The sequence below is a fragment of the Chaetodon auriga genome, chromosome 18 (assembly GCF_051107435.1).
Source record: "Chaetodon auriga isolate fChaAug3 chromosome 18, fChaAug3.hap1, whole genome shotgun sequence".
In the NCBI taxonomy this organism is placed as follows: domain Eukaryota; kingdom Metazoa; phylum Chordata; class Actinopteri; order Chaetodontiformes; family Chaetodontidae; genus Chaetodon; species Chaetodon auriga.
The window spans coordinates 4,907,772-4,929,626 of NC_135091.1; the positions used below are offsets into that span (position 1 = coordinate 4,907,772).

Sequence of the window (21,855 nt, forward strand, 5' to 3'; positions counted from 1 at the left end):
AAATCCTTTGGACATTTTTTCCCTCCTCAGACACTTTTCATTTTGCAAACACTGTGTGTCTGAATTTAAAGAAGTCCACTAACTGACTTGTCTTTAAAAGCTCTCATCAGACTTTTTTTTTAATTAATTTTAATTAGTTTGGGATCTGAAACTTCACACAGTGGCTGCATAAATGAAATGTAACTGGATGCTGTTTGTAGCCAGCCTCTGTGAGGAGGCATCTTTCATTTATTTTCCACATACACACTGAATTTCCATTTGCACCTCGTCCTAATTTTAGCCCTCGTGACCTTTGACCCTCCTCAGACATCCTGGTTTTATCTTCCTCCTTTTTCGCTCAACACTCTCTGCATCAGTTTATCCAACATCACGTCACTTTCCTCATGATCCTCTGCAGCAAAGTATCACAACATCTTTAAAAGTCATCTGTTAAATCCTTTGAGGACTGGTGTGAACTGGTCTGATGTTTCCTTTTCCCTGCTTGGGTCACCATCTCTCTCTCCTGCTGCTGCTCAAAGATGTAAAACAGATAAAATCATCTTGGTTTCTCAGAGGTGGGGATTTACGCCTCCATGGCATTTTTATTTTGTTTTATTTCTGCCAAGTTTTGGCTGTAAAATGAAGTTTTACATCTTGTTTTCATCACTAGAAACATTCTTCCAGTGTCCCTGTTTCCCATTAATTAAGTGGATGACAGCGTATCTGTGCCACATGTCACATCCTGGCACCCAGTGAGTGAGCCATGATTCAAACAGAGAGCTAAAATTAAGCGAAAATTGTGTAGAATTTATTGCTAAAACCACAAACTCCCAGCAGGAAACATTCAGAACTGACTCAGTCCACCAAACGCAGATGTTTCTGCTAGATTAAGCGACTTTGCCAAAGCTGAAGTTTTCGAGGATTAACGCCCGTGTTGGTTTCTTCTTTGTTTTTCAGTTTCAAGCAGGTCTTTGGCTGCACTTGAGTCTCCAAGATGGCGATCGCAGGGAGACGCAGAAACTCGGTCTCTGCAGCTGGACTCAGAGGGCCACACGGAGGCCCCGCCCACCCTCACCAGCACCCCTCTAAAGCCGGGCTACGTACGTTTCACATCTATCCACCGAAGCAATAACCGTTAATACGAGTGATCTCTGAAGGAGTCGATGCTTCACAAACGTTTGTTGTGTCTCCAGTTGCGTCTCATGTCTCAGTGCAGCGGCAGCATCGAGGACATTAAAAGAGTCTCGCTGATCCTGGACGACGACGAGCAGCCGGAGGAGCTCGGCTTGACGGGACTGGCTGCCTCAGACAAACAGTCAGGTGAGAGGCACCTTGGCTTGATGTTCACGGTGCTGATGGCGTAAATCTAAGCTAGGAGATCTGCTTCCACAAGCTAATGCTAATGCTAATCAATTAAATCCACCGTTAGTAAACGTCTGCGCTCTCTCAGGTGTGATTGAACGCTGGGAGCTGCTCCGGGCTCAGTCCAGGAGCGACCTGCACGCCGGCCCTCAGGAGCCACAGCAGCTCAGGTCTGACCTCGACGACCTCACTTCCTGGTTGGGAAACGTGATGCCGGAGCTGGAGCGCCGCCTGCAGTCCGACCCTGCAGCCAGCATTGAAGACATGGCAGCCAGAGCCAAAGAACTGAAGGTAAAACTCAAGGACCAGTGCGACACATCTGATGCGAAATATTCAGGTTTTCTGCTCGGATTCACAGATCTTCTCTTGCAGGAGATGCAGAGGACGTTTACTCGCTACAAGTCTGTCATGCTGTCCGTGAACCTGCGAGCTCAGGAGGCTCCAGAGCTCCAGGAGAGACTGGCGGGCGTGAACCGAGACTGGAGCCGAGCGTCCACAGGCCTCCAGCAGTGGGACACCAGTCTGAGGAAGACGCTGATGCGCTGCCAGGTGACAGGAAATACTCATGAGTTTATTGTACCTCATGTTTATGCGCTGTACCGAAGCAGACTCTGTAAAAACTTATTTTCACCCTCCATGCAGGAGTTCCATGAAACCCTCCATTCTCTGCTGCTGTGGCTGGCCCACGCCGAGAGCAGACGCTACGCAGTGGACATCAGCCACCCCGACACGCCCGTCACAGCCCTGCAACAACACCGCAGCACGCTCACGGTGAGCAGATATAACCACGCGCAGTCGAGCGTTCGCTGTCCTGCTCGGACGCACCGTCACCATCTCTTGTGGTTTGCAGGAGCTGCAGGAGGAGCTGCAGGGCAGGCGGACTCAGCAGGCCTCCCTCCAGGCTCTGTGGTCTCAGCTGCGGCCTGAGCAGGAGGCCGCGGAGAGCGGCGACGCCCAGGAGAAGCTGCACGTGACGGGCAGCAAGCTGAAGCTGCTGCTGAGGCAGGTGGACCGGGACCTCAGCACCCTGCAGCAGCGCCTGGTAAGACGGCGCCGTCTGAAAGCGTTTTCAAGACGATAGTTTGAGCTAAAAGCCAGATTCCGTCCGCTGACACAGGCCTTCGTCTTTCATTCAGGAGTGTGAATCTGCATCGGACGTCCACGGCCAAAGTGCCTCTGCAGAGGCTTCTCAGGAGGCCACAAACTCAAAGCAGGGCCCCTCCACTCAAAGGTAAGCAGAAGACATGGATGTGTCATAAACACAGTTCAGCGCAGACTGACTGCAGTCACTGTGACTTCGTCTCTCCGCAGCGTGTTTTTCGTTTCTTCCTGTAATAAACTTTGTCCGTGCGTCTCACGCAGAGAGAAGAGGGACTCGTCACCTCCTCGGTCCTTCTTCTACCGGGTCCTCCGCGCTGCCTTCCCCCTCCACCTCCTCCTGCTGTTCCTCCTGCTCCTCCCCTGCCTCATTCCCCTGTCAGAGAGCGAGCCCGGCTGCACGGGGGCCAACAACTTCGCCCGCTCCTTCTACCCCATGTTACGCTACACCAACGGCCCGCCGCCCACCTGACGGAGATGCACGTGGACAAAAGGAGGAGGACATTTTTTGGTAGCACACTGAGAAACACACGCCACCTTTTTATCACACTGAACAAACTGTCTGACATAAAGTAATGAAGTTATTGTCCCCAAACAAAGTCAGTGCAGAAACACATTTAAGCAACTGTTTTTAAAAATCTGATTGTATTTATTCCATGAACAAAAAAACATTTGTCGGCATTTCAAAAACAAAACAAAACAAATGCAGACATTTGTACTTATATTTGTGGCAGCAGAGAGGCGAACAGTCACAGGTCAGACAGTTTAAATAATAACGGGACAGTTCACCCCAGAATCAAACAATCCTCTTACCCATCGTTCTATTTCTACGTCTGTATTGTTGTTAGAGTTGAACTGGATGCAGAAATCAAGACCCAGCAACTCCAGATAATCCACAGACCTTACTGTGAGCAGCTTCACGTAGGAACTACTTTCTTTCTACTCTCCTCATGGACGAGAGGCTCGTGGCAGCGCCGGATGTAAACATTAATGGCGTCCTGCTCAGCTGAGCTGAAACAGTAGCTAGCAGTAGTGGTTAGCTACGCAAGCTAGTGCTATCAGACGAGGGGTAAGGGAGCAGATGCACGCTTCCTTCTGCACAGTGATGCGGTTGGTGGGTGTAGTTTGGTAGACAGAAGGTAGATCCTACATGAAACTGCTCACAACGCCACGCGAGTAACCGCCAAATTTCACTATAGGAAAGAGAAGGCAGACAAATGTCCAGCTGATGTCTCCACGACTCACACCAAACCCCTACAGGTACGAACTGTCCCTTTAATCTGACGGTCTGTGCGTCACCAGGCAGACATCACAGTGTATCAGTGGACTCTCACCAAACACGTTGCCGCTTCGCTTTTATCAGATTTTTTTCATTCAAATGTAAATGTTTTTCTCGTTATTTACATGTTTATGTTCAGATTTCCCTCCCGCTGCGGTTACTTTATGAACGGTTGACATTTCATTTTGTGTGACTTCACCCTGCAAACACAAAAAGTTTGATGCTAGCTTGAACTCTGAAAAGAAAAGGGTGTTTTTTTACAGCAGAGGACACTGGTTGAATCTGAATGTAGTCTTTGTAAGGCCAGCAGTACAACGTTTTTTTACACACAATTGTAAATCCATATTTTTTTAGATTTATCTTGAGTAGATTGTGACGCTTTCATGCCTCCTGTGTTTGAACGCTGTAGCTTTAGCAGGATGATGTGTATGTACAGAATGTGATAATATAATGCTTATTTATAACATCAAACTGTGGATTTCTGCTCCTAATTTTCTGGTAGTAAACACTGATTGTCTTAACTCCATTGACCCAAAGCTCCTTTTTTTTTCCATTTCGCCTGAAGTCCTGATGAACAAATGCACATAAATATGCCTTTGACAGACAGATACAGTACATGCTTTGGTTACTTCAAATCAGAACAAGAATTACAACAATCAATCAATACCACTGATGATTGCACATGAAATACAGATCTACAATCTGGAGGCAATTAGCTTAGCTTAGCATAAAGACTGGAAGCAGGGGGAAACAGCTAGCATGACTCTACTAACTAACATTGATTTGATCTCAACACAAACTGAAGAGTAAACACAAAGATGCACCTGGCTGTTGTCCTAAAACCACAAACCTCAGAGAGTCAGGCTAGCTGTTTCCCTCTGCTTCAACTATTTATGCTAAGCTAAGCTAACTCCAATTCCACCTTTAGCTCGCAGACATTGATCTCCTAGTTTAACTCTGTTACACACCCCGTATGTAACTGATAAACTAATAAAAATATAAGAGCACTTGTGAGGGTTAAAATTCATTCTTGACCTAGAAAACAGTAGTTTGAGATTTTAACTCGAAGTCCACTTACTAGCTTTTCCTGGATCCATCAGTGATCACTGAACTCATCACTCGGTATTATGAGCTGTCAGAAAGTGCTCCTTTATGATAAAATAATTTAAGTATAAAATTGCAAGACTGCCAATTGCTTTCATCCATCAGTCTGAATTTGATAAACTGATATTATCTGTACAGACAGAAAAGGCAAATGTCTAAAAATACATGACGGCTACTGTGACGAGTTCTAGGATACAGAAACAATTTTCCCTTTTCTTCAAGCAAAACTTGGCAAGTCAAAGTACGAGTTCGTCTCAGGAGCGATACTGATTCTTCAACAGGAAGCCGGTGAGACGTCTTAGACAATAAAGCCAGGAAAGGCCTCTGCTGTGAGTGTTGTGTAATATGCCCTCTAGTGGTCAACTGGAGGTATGTGACGCAACAAAAACCACAAATTAGCGATCAGAAACGTCACTAAAAAAACAGGTCAGTTCCCTGTTTTGTTAATTGGTGACTGCTGACTTTCACTTGTCGATTACTTTTGCGATCTTTCAGCGGCCTCACTGACAACTTTTCTCTTACTATTGTACGTTTCTTTTTTGCTAGCCTGGTTCCCTTCAGTCAGTATTTACATGCAGGTCGATGGGAAATGTGTGACTGCATGGACGAGATGGTTAGAAAAGACATTATTTATATATTTAGCTCACTCTCTTTACACGCTGCCTCTACCTGAGACGGCTGTCCAGGACAGTCCTGCCTTCACACATGAAGTGGTTCTAACATCTGATATGAAATGAACTCATTACATGAACATTTAAGCGAGTGCTGGTGCTACTGGCCAAATCATGACAGCCACTTCTTCATGTTCCTGTTCCACTCCGGCTTTGGACTGTGTGGTGAGTCTGAGTACTGTGTGTCTGAAGGTTCAACGTTGAGGATGTGAAGGTGTGTCAAAGCGTAAGCGGTGGGCGTTCACAGAATTCAGCAGAATCTTCCAGTAAATTTTGTGGACTAGTTTTGTGCAAAGCTTTAAAAATTCATTTCCATCTGAATTCTGGTCCCATTACTGTGGTTCACCTCCACCTCCGGTGCTGCTGGCGGTCCACGAGTTTGAGGGGCCACTGCCGGAGCCGTCTGGCCGAGCAGGAGCCTCCTCCTGCTCCCCGGGCTCCTGCTGGGAGGGCTGGCGAGGCAGACGGGAGCCGTGCATGATGTGGGCATCCAACATCTCCAGCAACAGGTCGTACAGAGGCACCATGTTCTTCATCTTCATGCAGTGGAGGTGGTCCATGCCTTTGTTGCTGCACGTGAAAACAAAGAAGAGCAGAGTAACATTATATTAGCATTACTGCATCGCTGTGTCATCAGAACATTCAACACGTGAGCGTCGCCGGCGTGACGCGGGGTCCTTTTACCTGACGTGGCGGATGTGTGAGAGCAGCATGAGCAGGTGGGCGAGGCGGGTGTACTGCTGGCGGAAGGTGAGGCCGGTTTTGGCGATGGCCCACACCAGAGCGTCCGTCACAGCGTCCAGAAGACGCAGCAGCTTGGAGCGACTCTGCAGCTCCTCGCTGCCCTCCGTGGAGCTGAGGCACATGTCTGGTAACACACACGCACACATTTTGAAATTAACAGGTTGATTATGCGTCAGTGGAAATTCTAGTGTAATTACAACTACTTTTATGATGATAAGTTGCTACATTTCCCCTTTATTTCAGCCATTTTTCAAAGCAAATATGTCTAAATACTGAAAAATTCCACGAGGCAGCAGAATCGAGCCATGATGGTGGAAAGTGCTGCGCAGCTGGTGAAAGCATTTCCCTCAGATTGTTGGAAAAACTGATTAAAGTAGGACTCCCAGCGTGACCAGAGAACTGCAGCTCTTCTTTAAAATATTAATGTTGAGAGGTAAAATGTGGAAAGTGGGCTCATAACGAGCAGGACGCACAATTTAGAAGGTGAGAATTGATGTGACACAGGGACAGAACCGTCACATGAGGTGACTTATACTGATTACATTAACGATGACTCTCAGTGAACCAGCACGCCCGAGACCAGGACCCTGAACCCGAAGCAGCTAAATGCAGCTCAGCCATCATTCATTTAACTATGCGAGTGCTTCTGCTGCTGTGACATGTCAAAATATCTCTGTGAACGATACCTATGCACCATATTTTGTGGAATCGATCATGCCCAGCAACCAATTATCCACAGCAGCCACAAATCTAATATTTCCTGTAAACTGTCTTGTTGTCGGAGGAGTCAGAGGATTTTTAGGCCGTCACTCTGGTTTGGACTTCACCATAGAAGGATTTTCTGGGAATCAAATAAGACAATTCTGTTAAAGATTCCCGATCTTCCTTTAAAAAGTTACTGTATTTTATTCAATGAGGCTCTCCGTAGCTAAATATTATGTCTGAATGCGTTCTGTGGGAGTCAAAGGTCGCACCGCTCTCAAAGGACCAAGAAGCTCAAACAGACAGAGGCAGCACTGAATGAACCCTGTTCCTCTGCCGCTGGAGGCAAACAGAAGCGTTAGTCAGACATTAATTACTCCCCGGTGTCGCTGCTCACCAGAGCCTGCGGACCTGTTCATCTTCAAACGGGTACTGCCTGTGACTCTGAGCATTCAGCACAACCAATGAGAGCAGAGAGACACCGTGATCCCATTAGAGGCGTTACATAGCTGGTCCCCCGGCCCACCCTGGACAGACTCACACACACAGATAGCGTGACATGCTGAGACCCCAATCGAACACTCGCCTGAGGTTTCACATACTGGAGCATCACACACACACACACACACACACACACACACACACACACACACACACACACACACACACACACACACACACACACACACCTCTACCTCAGCCTCACACACGCGTCACGCTCACTCACTGGAGTTCAGGAGGATCATGGCCTTCAGGCAGACGTACTCCTCCCTCTGGAGTTTGAGCTCTCTCACTCTGGACGTGGCGGCGATCAGCATGTCGAAGATCTCCACGAAGCCCTGCACACAGTTGCCCTCCTCTCTGCCGGACGCACACACAGGCGCAGGATGTGACACTTTGCAAGCAAAACGTGTTGACCGACAACAGTTCTATGAAGCGTTCCTGAGCTCATGCAGTAACATCCTTTATACAATCATGTTCACAAAGTGACGCCCCTTTCATACCCGTTCCTCCTTTACAATCAACTTCAATCAACAACAGTTACTTTCCGTTTTTATCGGAAATATTTTTCTCTACCACTCATTTGATTTCATTACCTTCTCCTCTCAGATTAACATGTATGATGATCTCATAAAATCTGATGAATTGATAATGATTAAACTACCCAAAAGTATATGAAGCAGGTAAAATCTGCTCATCCGCAACCACCTGCAACATTTAACCACTGATTAGATGTAAATGCATCAATAGTAACGATCCAAGCATTTAGTATCTCTTTAGTAGTATTCGGCTTAATTAAGTAGTTTAAATTTGCTGATAATACTTCTGCTTGTACAGCAGTACATGCACACTGTGGCGGAGCTGCTCTTACTGATGCACTGCAGCATGCACAACGCTACTTCCAAGATACGAGACGATGATACAGGCCACCACAAAGGAACACACACATGCCCTCGATGAATGAGGTCAGGACACTTTGTTCGAGCTTTTGAAGCAGATAAGCACCAGCAGGTATCTCGCAATCAAATGCGAGCACAGATGTGGTCAGAGCTGCTCGTATGTGGGTGGTTTCACAATGACGACGACTGTAAACAGGCTCCCTGTTGAACAACATCAATCATTCAATCATCCTTAAAGTTAGCCGACGACCTTAAATATCGAGCTGGAGCAAAACATGCCGACGCTGGGAGGCTCATTCAGATACTGAAGCTTAAATATCGGCCAGTGTAAGATGAAGGAGCGTTTTGACATTCGGAGCGTTTGAAGTTGTAATCCTTAAAGGTGTAATGTGTAACAGCTCTGGATTAAAATGTCTAAAAACGACCTGATGTTTCCAACAATGTTCAAACTCAGAGAAATCCATAAATCTTTTCAAGTTAATGATGCATCACAGTCTGAATCGGCTTAGCCAATAATTTACCTCTGTGTGTTTTGGTGCGTAACATTTTCAAAGGAGGCAGTCATGCATCCAGTGACGTCACATTGAAAAGTTGTATCTCAGACCACAGAACGGCCGGTGCATCATCAATTTAAGACCACTGCTCTAAGAACTGTTTGAAACATGCTTGAAGAAGGTCCGGAGGGGCTGAAATGTCTAAATTAAGAGGTGTGCAGGATGTTCTTTCCTCAAGACGACAAACGCAGCGAGAAGGAAAATATGACATAAGATAAAAAGCAAGTGGTGCGAGGCAAGAAGCAGAAAACAGGCAATAACACATGAGAACACACGTCACGTCTCCTTTACACACAGGAAACACCAGATAATCCATCAGAGAGAGGAAGGGAGTCGGCGAGCGAGCTGACGAGCCACGTCATCGTTTGCTTCTGTCTGTACTGCTCACTCGTGACGGAGCGCGGTTATTCATGTTCGTCAGCACGATGGCTGGTTAACAGTGAAGACTCCCATGATCCCACCCTACTTCACAACATCGTCACACTTGTTTTTTGTGACTGTGATTGGGAGACCCCTGGTGGCAGAAATGACATATGACAGCAACCTCTCCTTAAAAAGCTGCTTTACACACACACACAGTTTGAGTCCTGAATCCAGTGCGGGAATGGCGGACTCCGCCACTAACAATGAAAATGACTACTGCTACTTCTTGTGACTCTTGTGAAGTGTGAGTTTCTGGCGGTGGTACCTGCTCAGGCTGAGGTCAGGGGAGAAGATAAGTTTCCCTGGATGGTCCACTGACCTCCACATCAGGCCGATCATCAGCACCTCCAGCCAGCAGCACTCCAACAGGTGCACCTGGTCCAAGAGACTGAGCTCCACAAACCCTGAGCGAAAGACCAAAGACTGAGTGATGCGAGCTGCTCTGCACTGTCAGCAAAACACAAAATCCTGGCTGTATTTTCACACATTGTTTATCCTAAACCATTGACCAAAAATAACAAAATACTAATAATAAGAAGAAAACACACATTACTGCAGCCCTGACTCAAACGTTCATTCACGCCATGCATGAGGCCCCAAATTCGGTTACAAGCAGGTTAATTTTTTGGTTGTGTACACGCTGTCAAGTACAGCCTGTGCTGTTATCTGATTTCAGTCAGGCAATGAGTGACTCTGGCCGTCAAGGACGCTCAGGTCACTTTAGGGTCAGGTAAAAACTGCCTGCCTGAAGCACAAGGAGAGGACTTCAGCTCTGTTCGTCCAGAGCTCTCACACTGTGCAGAGAAGCAGCCTGAATCGAGCAGCGTGTCTGATAAACACAGGCGCTCTCTAATAAACGTTACATCACAGCTCATTGTCCACCTCCAGCTCCAATAACGCTGCCACTCAGTTTTGCAGGACTCGACTCACATGCTAAATAAGCAGAGACAATTACTGTGTCTGGCCAGTCATTAACTCAGCCGACTGAGCGGCTCTGCAGGAATGAAATGATCTGCATACGACATTCTGGGTATCAATGGAGCAGGTTTATCTCGATGTTGGAGATGTTTTGCGTAATCGTAACTGCATAACTGCTGCATAACTACGACAAACAAACGTTAGCAGCTGGAGGAGAGGAGGTCCTTCGAGTCCTCCTCCATCAAAAGTCTGTTTTTCTTCTTGTTCCTGCAGTTGAACGTTTGAGCTTCCCTGTGCAGAATGATGTATGTGCAGAGTGTTTTCACAATCATCTGCTGAAAGTGGAAAGTTTCTCTGCGCTCACTGGAAACCCAAGTTTGTGACATCACAAAAAGATCGCAGGCCGATCCTGGTTCAACGATCAACTGATACAAGTCTGATGTGGAAACTTAAAGCCTCCAGTGCACCAACACTGAGCATGGCTTTACAGTCACCTGCAATACATCTCCGGTGAAGTAGTTAACCTTTTGTATAATCATAAGTGTTAGCAGTAGCTTATAAACACCTCAAGACACGTCTGGAAGTGTGACTTGAATGTAATCATCAATGCAAAACTCTTAAAACAACAGTCTGAATTTTGGAAATACTCTTACTTGCATGCTCACTGAGAGTCAGATGAGAAGACTGATGGCGCTAGCGCTAAGGGCGGATTAGCCTAGCGGAGCCTTGTAAGTGGAAGCAGGTGGAAATGGCTAACCTGCCTCTGTCCATAAGTCAAGAACAGCCTCTAAAGTTCAGCAGTTAACATGCTCTATCTTGTTTTATTAATGCTAACTATTTCTTGGCGCCCTGCAGCCGAGTGCAGTGATCAGTAAATATGCTAAACGAGCTAAAACAAGGTGTCACTGAGAGATTCACCAGGCACACACCTGGAATCTTCTTGGCCCAGCTGATCATGTGAACCAGCTCCTTATCGGCCAGGTTGGTGAGCGACATCATGACGTTTGCTTCCGTCAGCGGCCTCCTCATGTCCGTCATCAGGTAGATCTCGGGCGGCTCTGCCTCCATTATTCGCTCAATCAGCTGCTCTGGGGTCAGTGCGAGAGGGCGGGGCGCGCTTAACGAACCCACCGCCGGTCCAGTTATCACGCTCGGCCCGTTAGTCCGGCCCTGCGAGGACAGGCGGGTCACTCGCCTCGTCTGGGGGTTCTTGTAGCTTCCACGTTCCTTTCGCATACCTGCAGCAAAGAAATGAAACGGGCGTATTTTACAAACCGTGTTCGAGAAATATGGTGATGTTTTGTTGATTATCATGGGTAAAATCTATTTGACAAGGACAAAACTAAGACAAATCAGAGAAAACGAAGACACCAACCGCACTTGGTCATGCCCACTTCGTAGCACTTGTGAAGGCGACAGGCCTGGCAGCTCTTACGCCGGTTCTTGTCTATAGTGCACTGATTGGTTGCTGGGCAGATGTAGTCGTTGTGTCCTGAAACGAAGAGAAGAAGAAAGACAGAACATGAAAATACATGGATGAATGGACGGAGAGAGACAGACACACAGAGAAAAGAGACAAAATGAGAAGAATCCAAATAAAGAAAGGCTGAATCCTGGTGCTGAAGACTCAGCCCTGCAAATTCCACACGAGCTTAACGACGTCTGAGCACCCGCTGCAGGATGCTGATGAAAAGCTCCTGGTTTTTTTTTTTTCTTTTTCTTTTGGGGTTTACTGAACTGTGAACATGCTAGTTCAGACTTCAAACTTCGAGATTCAGCTGCATTAAATGTAAAAACCCAAAGCTCACGAAAAGTGTTTATGATGGAAGATCTTGTATCCCTGTTCAGGATTTTAGCAACATGCTAGCAGCTCTGTGAGGCTGCACAGACAAGCTAAATGCTAACATCCTCACAGTAACACTCTTAACATGCTGAGGCCTAGTCCACATGTACATGGGTATGCTTTAAAACTGGGTTTGCTCATTTTTTTGACCTCAAAATAAAAAAAAATCCTGCCCCAAACCAACAGGTGGCGATATAACCCAAACCCTGAAGCCATGATGGCCACTCAGCAGCCTGAAAAAAGCTTTTATCGGTGGGCTGCCTTCAGCTAGAGGCCCAGCCAGGTCTCATTCAAAGCCGGTGATGGCGGTGGTGGTGGTGGTGGTGGGGTCTGTGCCGTGTGCAGCGACCTCCACGGTGCATCCTGAAGCCTCTGGGCCTCAACATACTGTGTGAGTAACTGTACATTTATGTGTACACATGTTGAAAGTCCTGTTAGCAAGGTTAGCACATGCACTATTTTTGCCATGTCTGCACAAAATCTGCTCATGTAAACAAAGCAGATAACGCCGATAACGGTGCAGACTGTGTCGTCACAAGCCGTCGACACTGCACACAGTTTCTGAAACTTCCTAAAGTCCTAAAGCTCAGTTTTCAGCGACCGAACACCTAACAACATAAACCCGTCTTGTAAAAGCTCTACACATCTTCACCTAACAAACAAATAAAATTAACGTCCTGAACCTTCTTGTTGAATTATTCCCTCACATCAGCTTGACCCACATCTAATTTTCAATCAATGAAAGTGACGTTCTGTCAGAGTTTCCTTCAAGATTTCAAAGTCCCGGACAAACGGGAGTAGTTCCAGTCGTATATTATCTGATTATGGACTCCATTTTCCCATGTTTTTTGTGTCCAACAGTTTTTAAAAGCTGGTCCAGTATTGAGTGAGAGCGCTGCAGCCGGCAGCCACGAAATGTCCACGAAAAGTGTTTTCAGATTGTTATTCTGAGTGTCTGACAACATTACTGGAAGGATCTCTAGATGAACCTGTTGGTTAACGAGTAAGATCCTTTTAGTTTTACCAGAAACAGCCGCTGTCACTCACGCCAAAGCCCCCAGACTCCATTCACAGAAACAGCAATTTTATCACCGTACATCATTCAAACTCGATGTCAGCCTAAAGTTTGTGCCAATCCATCTGGTAGATTTTGACATATTGTATGTAACTCTATGTGATAAGAAGACATGTGTACCCCCCACCCCCACCCCCACCCCGACCCCGTGTTTCCACCATGCATGCAGAGATATTGTTTGTGCTTGTGTCTCACTTTGGATGCTCCTCTTGAAGAAGGCCTTGCACCCCTCACACGACCAGACGCCGTAGTGGTAGCCCGAGGCGTAGTCGTGGCACACGGCGCAGTAGTGGAGGTCCGCCTTGCCGCCGGACGACACCACGCCCTCCTCGCTCTCCTGAGAGCGCCTCCTCGCACTCTTACTAAACAGGCAAGTTTGAGTCATTATCTCTTCTCGAGACAAAGCACGTGGAGTAAGCAGCAGCGTGACAATCAGCGTAATGAAGCGTACTGCACGGTGCATGCTAATAAAAGATTAGCACATGAGCAGAATAATGACAGATCGCTTTGATTTAATGCAGGTGTTAATTAAACAAAGCCGGAGAAGATTTCATGCACATACTGAACAATTCCAGTATGAAAGCAACTGAATGCTGACTAGAGCTTTAACAGTTGGTCAAATAACCAACAAATCGGTCGACAGATATATATGAAGTCAGTTAAGTCCTTTATCAACCAAAGATGCTTTACATTTAATCAATTAACGGTAAAAATAACCTGATGTGATAATAAAAAGGATTAGTTGCAGCCTTGCAGCGACGCAGCATCCTGCTTACATACCTGCTTGTTAACACATTGTCCAGCGGCGACAGCTCCACCCACGGACTCTGGATCGGCTGTCCCTGCTGAGGCCGAACCTGGGAGTGGTGCACGGGTATGGAGGTCCCCATGGGGCCACGGCTGGGCCAGAATAAGGACGGGCTCAGCGACTGATGGACAGAGGCGCAGTCCGAGACGCCGGGACTGGCATAGCTGAAGATGGTCGGACCGTAGAAAGGTATGGCGGACAGGTCGTGGCCGAGGTCGGTGTAGGGGGACGGGATGCAGATGGGCTGGCTCGTTTCCATGGTAGAGCTGAGGATCGGGGAGAGGACTCGGCCGCCAACTCGACTGGAGTCCACCTTCTGGAGCTGGAGGAGGGGCTGATCCTTCTCTGGAGAGGCAGCGACGGCCATCGCAACTGCAGACGCTGTCGGTATCACTCGATTCTCCACATCATCGACGAAGAGTACGGTGCTAGAACAGAGTCATTTTTTTCTCCTTGGTTCACTCTGGTAATGGCATTATCTACAAGCGCGTTTGATGTTTCTCATGAGCTCACATTGTAAAGTCCCAGAATGATGCAGAACTGCAGTCAAAACCGTGGCCGACTTTGATTTAACGCTGTTGGGACAGATCTCATGATCGACCTGACAAACGCAGAGAGTCAATGCTGCAGAATTACCCAGAGGACAGTCGACAGACCACGGGACCGACAGGACCGCAGCCCGTCCGGCCCGGAGGAGGGAGGTGTTCGGCGCTCAGTCTCCGTCCAGCCATGAAGTCTCACATCGCTTCCACCTGAAGAGAAAAGCCAGAGATGAAGCCTGATACTGAGTTTAGCTCTTTCTAAATCCCAGATCTCAGGTCAGATTTTAGACAACACTGATCTGATTTAGGTCAGCTTTTCAAAGATTACGTTTTGTTAAATTAACTTTTTTTTATATATATTTAACACGTTTATGCTTCAAGTTGTGTTTTAACCTGTAACTGTATATGTGTTACTGTCAGTTCTTTATATTTTTAGAGTATTAAGAGAATTCCATGTAAAACCACCAATAATCCTTATCCTTAAACTCAAATGATTCTTTCCACAGTGTCTGGTTTAATGGGGGTGATATATGGTCAAAAACCTTTAGAAATCTTTATTTTTTCCCTCTAATATTCAAGACTTCATGAGAACTACAGAAGAAAATCCAGCCGTTCAGAAGGACTAAAATATTATCACTGCAAGGTGGAACGTCACTTCTTTCAGAGGGGTACATGTCTGGAAAAACCACCGGCGGAGAAAGAGGAAATCAGGGTGTATAATGTCCAGCAGACAGACACAGCTGGCGGATCAATAAATACAACACACACCGGCACGAACTACAGTCATGTTAGTTTACTCTCACGACATCAGATACAGCAACTCCAGCAGAGTTAATCATTCCTGGGTGTCAGGACATCGCCTCCACCTTTCTGGCATGAAGCTCTCTTCTGGAAGTCATTATTTACCCTGGAGGAAAAGGGCGAATCAATCTCGCCAAATGGGCGAGAGAAACTGCGGTTTGGCTCGCCAACTACACCCGACAGTCCGGGGGGAGGAGCTGGAGTTCGGTGCTGAAAACTGGCAGTAATTAAACTCACAAAGCTGCAACGAGCACGAGCGACCTTTTACTACTTTGATACGGTGGAAAGCACCGGCTGAATTTTTGCTTTCATGACGTCAAATCAAGATGCGAGTGGAGAAATCTCAAGCAGAAACAGACTCGTATTAATGCAAACAAATGGAGAGAGAAATGCTTTTTTTGACGGCAGCCTGTGCTTCGGTGAAGAGGTGCGACTCAGGAGCAGAGTGCACACGCTGGCTCCTCTGACATCAACCCAGGGTTTATAAAATGATGCTGAACACCGTCTTATTTGGCTTTATTTGACCTTATAAGCTTTTCCTTTGATTTCCAGAGGCAAGATGCACTCAAGCCTGCTTTTTGCTGCTGGCCCTAGTTTGTTATTCATTATTAAATGCACTGATTTCAATATTTTAAACTGTAAATTGTAATTTGAATGATTGCTCGAGCCATCATGCCCATCAACCCATCAGACGCTGCTTCTGCAACAGTGAGTCAGTGTTTCTCTGCAATTACAGACTAATTAAATACAGACTGGCCATAAAACAGGGGCAAACAAGGCAAAACTCCTCTGAAAAATGTCAATTTGTTTGACAAGAATTATGAGAAACGGTGTTTGAGGCTGAAGAAAGTCCATTCATGTTCTTGGAGGAGGGGGCGGAGAGGAAAGCATGCCTTCACCCATGAGCAGGGTGTGCCTCCGGGAACTCAACCCAACGTCCGAAAAAGCTTTCATAAATTTCAGCTGCTGCATTTTAAAGACACACCAAGGTGTGCAGGCACAGTCTTAACACACAATGAACCCGACGAATGAGGCGAGCTGGTGCAGACAGAGGAGCGCTTAGCACAAATTAGGGCTTAAAGGAGGATGAAGACTGGATTTACGTTCATCAGGTGGACTCAACCACGACTCCAAATGAAGGCCGATGTTACTCCATATCTGCTTGCTAACAAGTTAAAATTTGTTCATGCGCATCTGTAAGTGGATTTTAAATGTTATTAACATTTCAACAGAAAATGTTAAGATGCTAAAAGCGATTAGCCGCTATGCATTTTGTGAATGGAGCGAGGCGAGGTGTTCACTGTCAGCTCTGAAGCGACTGTGATTCAGCCGACGATCGTTCTTCCTCAGTGATGTTTCAGACACAGCCAACAGTTTGGAGGCACATTTCTCTCAGCTGTCTGACAGCTCTGAGGCAGTGTTTGCAGAATATTTGGGCTTTTTGGCGACATTTGGTTTGACAAACGATCCATTTTTGGCTGATAACGCTGAGTGTGTCTTGGCAGCCAGGGGGTGGCTTTACCTCTGTCTTCTATGGGTTTATCAGCTCTCACCTGACATCCACGCTGACGACAAGCCAGGAAATGAAAGAGTTTGAGCCATCCTCTGAAGTTTGATGACAGTGCATGCCAGCTCAAACATGACTCATGAGGAACGATTCACAGAAGCTCCAATTGTAACACATGCAGCAACATAAACAGACACGAGCATTTAATTACACTTAATTTGAGGACATTATATATAATCTACAGCTTAGACTTTTGCTGAAAGCATAAAGCAACAGTTGAGTTTCACCAAGTTTCACCTCCCTCTGCAGCCAGTGAACTGACTCCTAAAACAAATGAGTCACTTTAAGAGAAAAGAAAAGCGATTGTGGCAAGATTCTGCTTCTTTAATTACCATTTGAGGCTAAAAGCAGATGTGGAAGAGATTCCTTTGAAGCTTCGACCTTGCTTTCAAACCCCCTCACTGTCACAGTCTCCAGCAGCTGGCAGCTCGTTGTGAGAGAAAACCTCCCAACTCCTCCACGACGCTGCTCGTCCTGCCGCCGCTAAAGCCAGATCGCACAGACAACGAATGCTAAGACGCACACAGTGAGAGCCTGGTTTCTCTATGGAGCTGGGTTTGAAGGTGCTGGGTGTTAAACGCCTTGCTGAAGGGCACCGCTATAGTTGGGAAATGTTACTCAGGGACAAGCAGTTCGGTGGCCCTCCGGTCTCCAACCATTACCGCCTTACGGAGTCACTTTCAAAGGATACAGCAGCTTTTCTGCACATCTCTGAATTCACACGGTGATGCCACAGAGGCTACAGGGACTTACAAAATCTCAATCATGGAAGAAAATATCAGTGAGGGCAGATTAATATTGTGACCACAGCATCCCAGCTAACTGCTTTGTATGATTACTGTAAAGGCTGCAGTTTACTTTAAGCACTACCTCATATAAACTATTTGCTCTTGAAAACATCAAAAGAGTTTTAAGGTTCTCATCCAAACTGTTACAGATTTATAAATTGTAAAAATGGTTTTATTTCTGTTTAGGCTGATTATAATAAAAAAAAACAAAAACAAAAAAAGTCCTCTTTTCTTGTCTTTTTGAATTGAAATATGTTGCATTAAAATGTGTGATTGAAAAGGCATCTCTACATTACTAGCCTCTGCAAAGCTAGGCTAGTTAGCTAGGTGTGACTTTTCCTTTATACGCACATTTAGCTGCTGCCTGATTTCTGTGGGAAAACAAACACAACTGGAAAGAAGTTTGAGACTCAAAATAGACTTTTCAACTGCAGGAAACAGGAAAAAGTGGGTGGATTAGCTTTAGCTGAGGCTACGTCACCGGCTAGCAGCAACAGTCACAGCACTGGACATTATTATATCGAAACATCATATGTGGTAAAACAATCTTGATTCTGGTCTTCACCGCAGTAGTTAGAGTGTTTTGGACACCGAGGAACATCCTTATTCATTCGATTGGCTCATGTAGCTTATACATTTACACAAACACGCACACGCACGAAGCACGCACCCCCCTAAAAACCGTGCACAAAGGTCAAAGCCAAATAAAGCCAAATCTGAGTCGATGGAGCCGTTCCTGGTCATTAGCCAGAAGTGCATGCCTTTTGCACAAAAGCTCAAGGCCATGTCGTTTTCCCATCCTAAAATCTCACCGCCTCCCTAAAGTCGGGCGGAAACGGATGTGGAGCAGCTCTGCCTGAGCGGCCGTACCTTACTATATACAGTCAGGGAGCGTGAGCGCGGTCAGAGCCGGAGAATGAGAAAAATCTCATCGAATCGTTTGTCCTGCTGCAGAAAAGCCTCAAGCTGACACAGAGATGTCTGTGCTTGATTTAAGATTTACAGAGTGCGGTTACTTTTTAAAGAAAATTAAAGTTTGACAGTAAGGCACCAAAGACTGCGTCACACACGAGCTGCCAAACGCTGGTTTACCTGTTCATTAGGTACACCTGTGCAAGCTACAGCAATCCAACACAACAACTCTGTACGCACACCTTTTTCCCTGGAAAGGATCCATTGGATTCATTTTCATCATCGGGTTGAATCAGCACCTCCCTGACACTGAAACGTCAGCGGAGGCCTTGAATATAAAATATGCCACAACACAATGTGAACCGAGCTCAGCCGATGGCCTGGAACGCAGCTGGAGGTCAGGGTAATTAAAAAACCAGACCACAAATATGCTTTTTCCATCTATGTTGAAGGTCACAACCTTGGAAATAAAATCTCCCCTCTGTTTGTAAGCAAAGATAAAAATGATTGTGTTTTCATTTCCCTGAAAAATTTTGCCTCTGAACACTACAGAGTTCACTGAGTCTGAAACACCATTTTGGTGGCAGAAACCGTCTGCGTCAGGTGTGACACTGCAGTGAATGTTTGACCTCATCAGCTTCATTGATTTTTGTAAATATCTGCTTATTCTGAATTTGATGCAGCAACACGTTTCAAACAAGTTTGGACAGGAGCAACTAAAGACTGGGAAAGATGTGGAACGCTCCAAAAACACCTGTTTGGATCATCCCACAGGTGAACAGGCTGATTGGTAACAGGTGAGAGGATCATGATTGGGTATGAAAGGGGCATCCTGGAAAGGCTCAGTGGTTCACGAGCGAGGTTCACCTGATCGTTACACATGATCGTTAATAGGATTTTACCACATGGACTCAGGAACATGACTGCATTCTACTTTTAATTTCACTGAGAGTCCCAACTGCTTCAACTGAATCAGGGTTGTGCAATTCATCTATAAATCTTGAATTCTTTAATTTTGCACACAAAAACACACGGAACAAAAAAAAAAAAACATTTTAGGAGAAAACCCAGAACAACTTCTGCAACTCGAAATGTTGACGATCAAAGTTTTAGCATTCCTAAATCAATTTCCAGCACCGTTATATTAATGTCCTTCCATTCCCATATGTTTAGTACTATCAGAGCTCTAATATACGCTGTACTACAACTCTGTGAACATTTTAAGAACAGTCACAGTGAAAACGGTCTTTGAACAAATGACATGACTGCATCAAAATGACAAAAGAAGTGGATGCTGTGAGCACTGGAGTATGTAGTATAGATGCAATAACTGCAGTGGCGGCCAAATCAGATGAGTACTTTGCAAATAAAAAACTGAAACATGTTCAACAGGGGAAAAGGGGATTCTTCCTGTGAGCCTGTCTGTATCACAGCAGCTGGCCGACAGCAGCCGCATGTTTACACACTGATAAGTACTTTTTTGAAGTAGGCTCATATTTACAGTGGGTCCACGAGCCTGATTCTTAGAGCACATTAGAGGCCCACAAACAGACCTCGAGTCCCGGTGATGCATATGGATGTCCACGTATGACTGAGCATGCATTTAAATGTTAGGAGAGGTTAAATGAGATGAATGTGGAGAGACACACTTATCATAAGACGCATTAATAATCTGCACGTTTCAAGCACATTCAACATGCATCAAAGCCTTCACGAAGTCTCCTGTAATAAACTCTGGTTTGAACATCTCACCGCCTCCGTGAAGACTTCTGGTCAGTGTTCACTGTGTCACCTGTTAACCAGCGCAGGCGAAGACGCAGCTCAAGTCTGATCTGATGTTTGATGCACGCAGTTACAGGCCTACTTGTTGCGAAGTGGCCTTAATATTTAACAATAAATCAGCGGCCCCGCCGGCACTTTAGTTCAACACCCTGCCTGCAGAGCTGCACGTCGCCTCTTTTATCACAAACACCAATAAGTTGCACTAATAAACGTGGAGATTTCCATACCTCTTGTTCCAGAAACGCCAGGTGCGGACAAAGTTGCCTGTCAGACAGTAAGAAGTCCTCCTGCGGTGTCTCGTGATGGTGGAAAGTAAAATAAAGTGTTCGAGGAGCCGTTCAGAGGTGCAGAGAGGCCGAGCAGCGAGTAAGTTCAGCCGCAGCCAAACAGCGTTCATATAAGAGTCGACCGCAGCCTCCAGTCCGGAGCCAAACCAGCGGCCGCGATCAGGGAAATGCTGTGAAGGCAGAGAGAAGACGAACGACAAGATCCGGTCAAGACCTTCAAAATAAAGCCCTCTAGCATTATGAGTCCCGGCTGGATTGAATCTTCACCAGTACTGGAACAAGTACTCAGATGCTGTATTTAAATACGAGTAGTAGCACAGTGTAAAAAAGAATTAGCATCAAAATATTCTTAACTGTATAAAGAGTAAAAATACTGATTATGCAGAATCATGTATATTTTATTCCTTAATAAGAATTAGTGATGTAAAATGTGACTTTAATACTGCAGCTGATAAAGGTGGGGATACTTACTTTATACTGCAGGGTGTCTAAATCTATACAAATATCTCGCTTATCAGTTAATGTGCATTTTGTGTTAACAATGCAAATCTCTGAAGTAACTAGTAACAACTGTTTTAAGTTGTACAGTGTTTGAATCTAAATTGTACTGAAGATTAATTCGTACTTGGGTAAATATACTTAATTACTCTCTTATTTTAGTTTGTAAACCGGCTGTTCTTATGGCATAAAGAACAAAACAAAGTTCAGTGTGATATTTTCTTTTTACGTATCACCTTTGTGCTTTTATTGTGAAAGAACAACGCCACAATTCCGTCTTTTACATCATTATGTCAATTTGAAGTTGTTCTGGAAAACGTCGAAAGACGTCAGTGCGAACCACACCTTGCTGTTCGGTGTGTTATCACCGCCCACCACCTGTCAATCAAATCCTAATTGGGGCTCTTTAGTCAGTTTAAGTGTTTAAGTGTTTGCACTCACTGAAGGTCAGACACAAGCACAGACTGCTCGGGTGATTCTGGACAAACCACATCATTCGTTTAAGTGTTATGATCATTTATTTTTCCTCTATATTATTTGACTTGGCTAAAATTTAGGGTGCACACTTTATGATTCTGTCACTTTAGACAACCGACATAAAAAAAACCTTCTGAGAGAACATCAGCCAGGTGTGACAGGACAGGTACTACTCTGTGACTTAATCTGAGCTAATTTTGATGTTTACATGTGTATTTTACAGCACCACAAGTCATATACG

General features: G+C 45.6%; 2 protein-coding genes across 2 annotated transcripts in view; one reads left to right on the plus strand and one right to left on the minus strand.

Annotated features, from left to right (window-relative positions):
- Positions 1–4,243, plus strand: part of syne2a (spectrin repeat containing, nuclear envelope 2a) — a 74,451-nt gene extending 70,208 nt beyond the window's left edge. The window contains exons 107-114 of the mRNA XM_076756908.1: positions 937–1,079; positions 1,173–1,299; positions 1,430–1,632; positions 1,714–1,890; positions 1,984–2,112; positions 2,192–2,383; positions 2,478–2,572; positions 2,704–4,243. Coding sequence (XP_076613023.1) covers positions 937–1,079; positions 1,173–1,299; positions 1,430–1,632; positions 1,714–1,890; positions 1,984–2,112; positions 2,192–2,383; positions 2,478–2,572; positions 2,704–2,911 — 1,274 coding nt within the window. The 3' untranslated portion in view covers positions 2,912–4,243. The remainder of the gene's footprint in view (positions 1–936; positions 1,080–1,172; positions 1,300–1,429; positions 1,633–1,713; positions 1,891–1,983; positions 2,113–2,191; positions 2,384–2,477; positions 2,573–2,703) is intronic.
- A 985-nt stretch (positions 4,244–5,228) lies between these two features.
- Positions 5,229–20,796, minus strand: esr2a (estrogen receptor 2a). The gene is made up of 9 exons (XM_076755705.1): positions 20,580–20,796; positions 13,933–14,712; positions 13,348–13,514; positions 11,610–11,726; positions 11,164–11,472; positions 9,582–9,720; positions 7,667–7,800; positions 6,178–6,361; positions 5,229–6,063 (listed from the first exon to the last, which is right to left on the minus strand). The coding sequence occupies exons 2-9, from the start codon at positions 14,325–14,327 to the stop codon at positions 5,826–5,828; spliced, it is 1,683 nt and encodes a 560-aa protein (XP_076611820.1). The 5' UTR covers positions 14,328–14,712; positions 20,580–20,796; the 3' UTR covers positions 5,229–5,825.
- Between the last annotated feature and the right edge of the window lie 1,059 nt (positions 20,797–21,855).

Excerpts from the sequence above, each read along its gene's own strand:
- esr2a (XM_076755705.1), bottom strand. The coding sequence starts at position 14,327 with ATGGCCGTCGCTGCCTCTCCAGAGAAGGATCAGCCCCTCCTCCAGCTC. Across the intron at positions 11,473-11,609 it reads AGTGGGCATGACCAAGTGCG|GTATGCGAAAGGAACGTGGA; the intron begins GTTGGTGTCTTC and ends TCTTTGCTGCAG. Across the intron at positions 9,721-11,163 it reads CTGGGCCAAGAAGATTCCAG|GGTTTGTGGAGCTCAGTCTC; the intron begins GTGTGTGCCTGG and ends TCTTTCGCTCAG.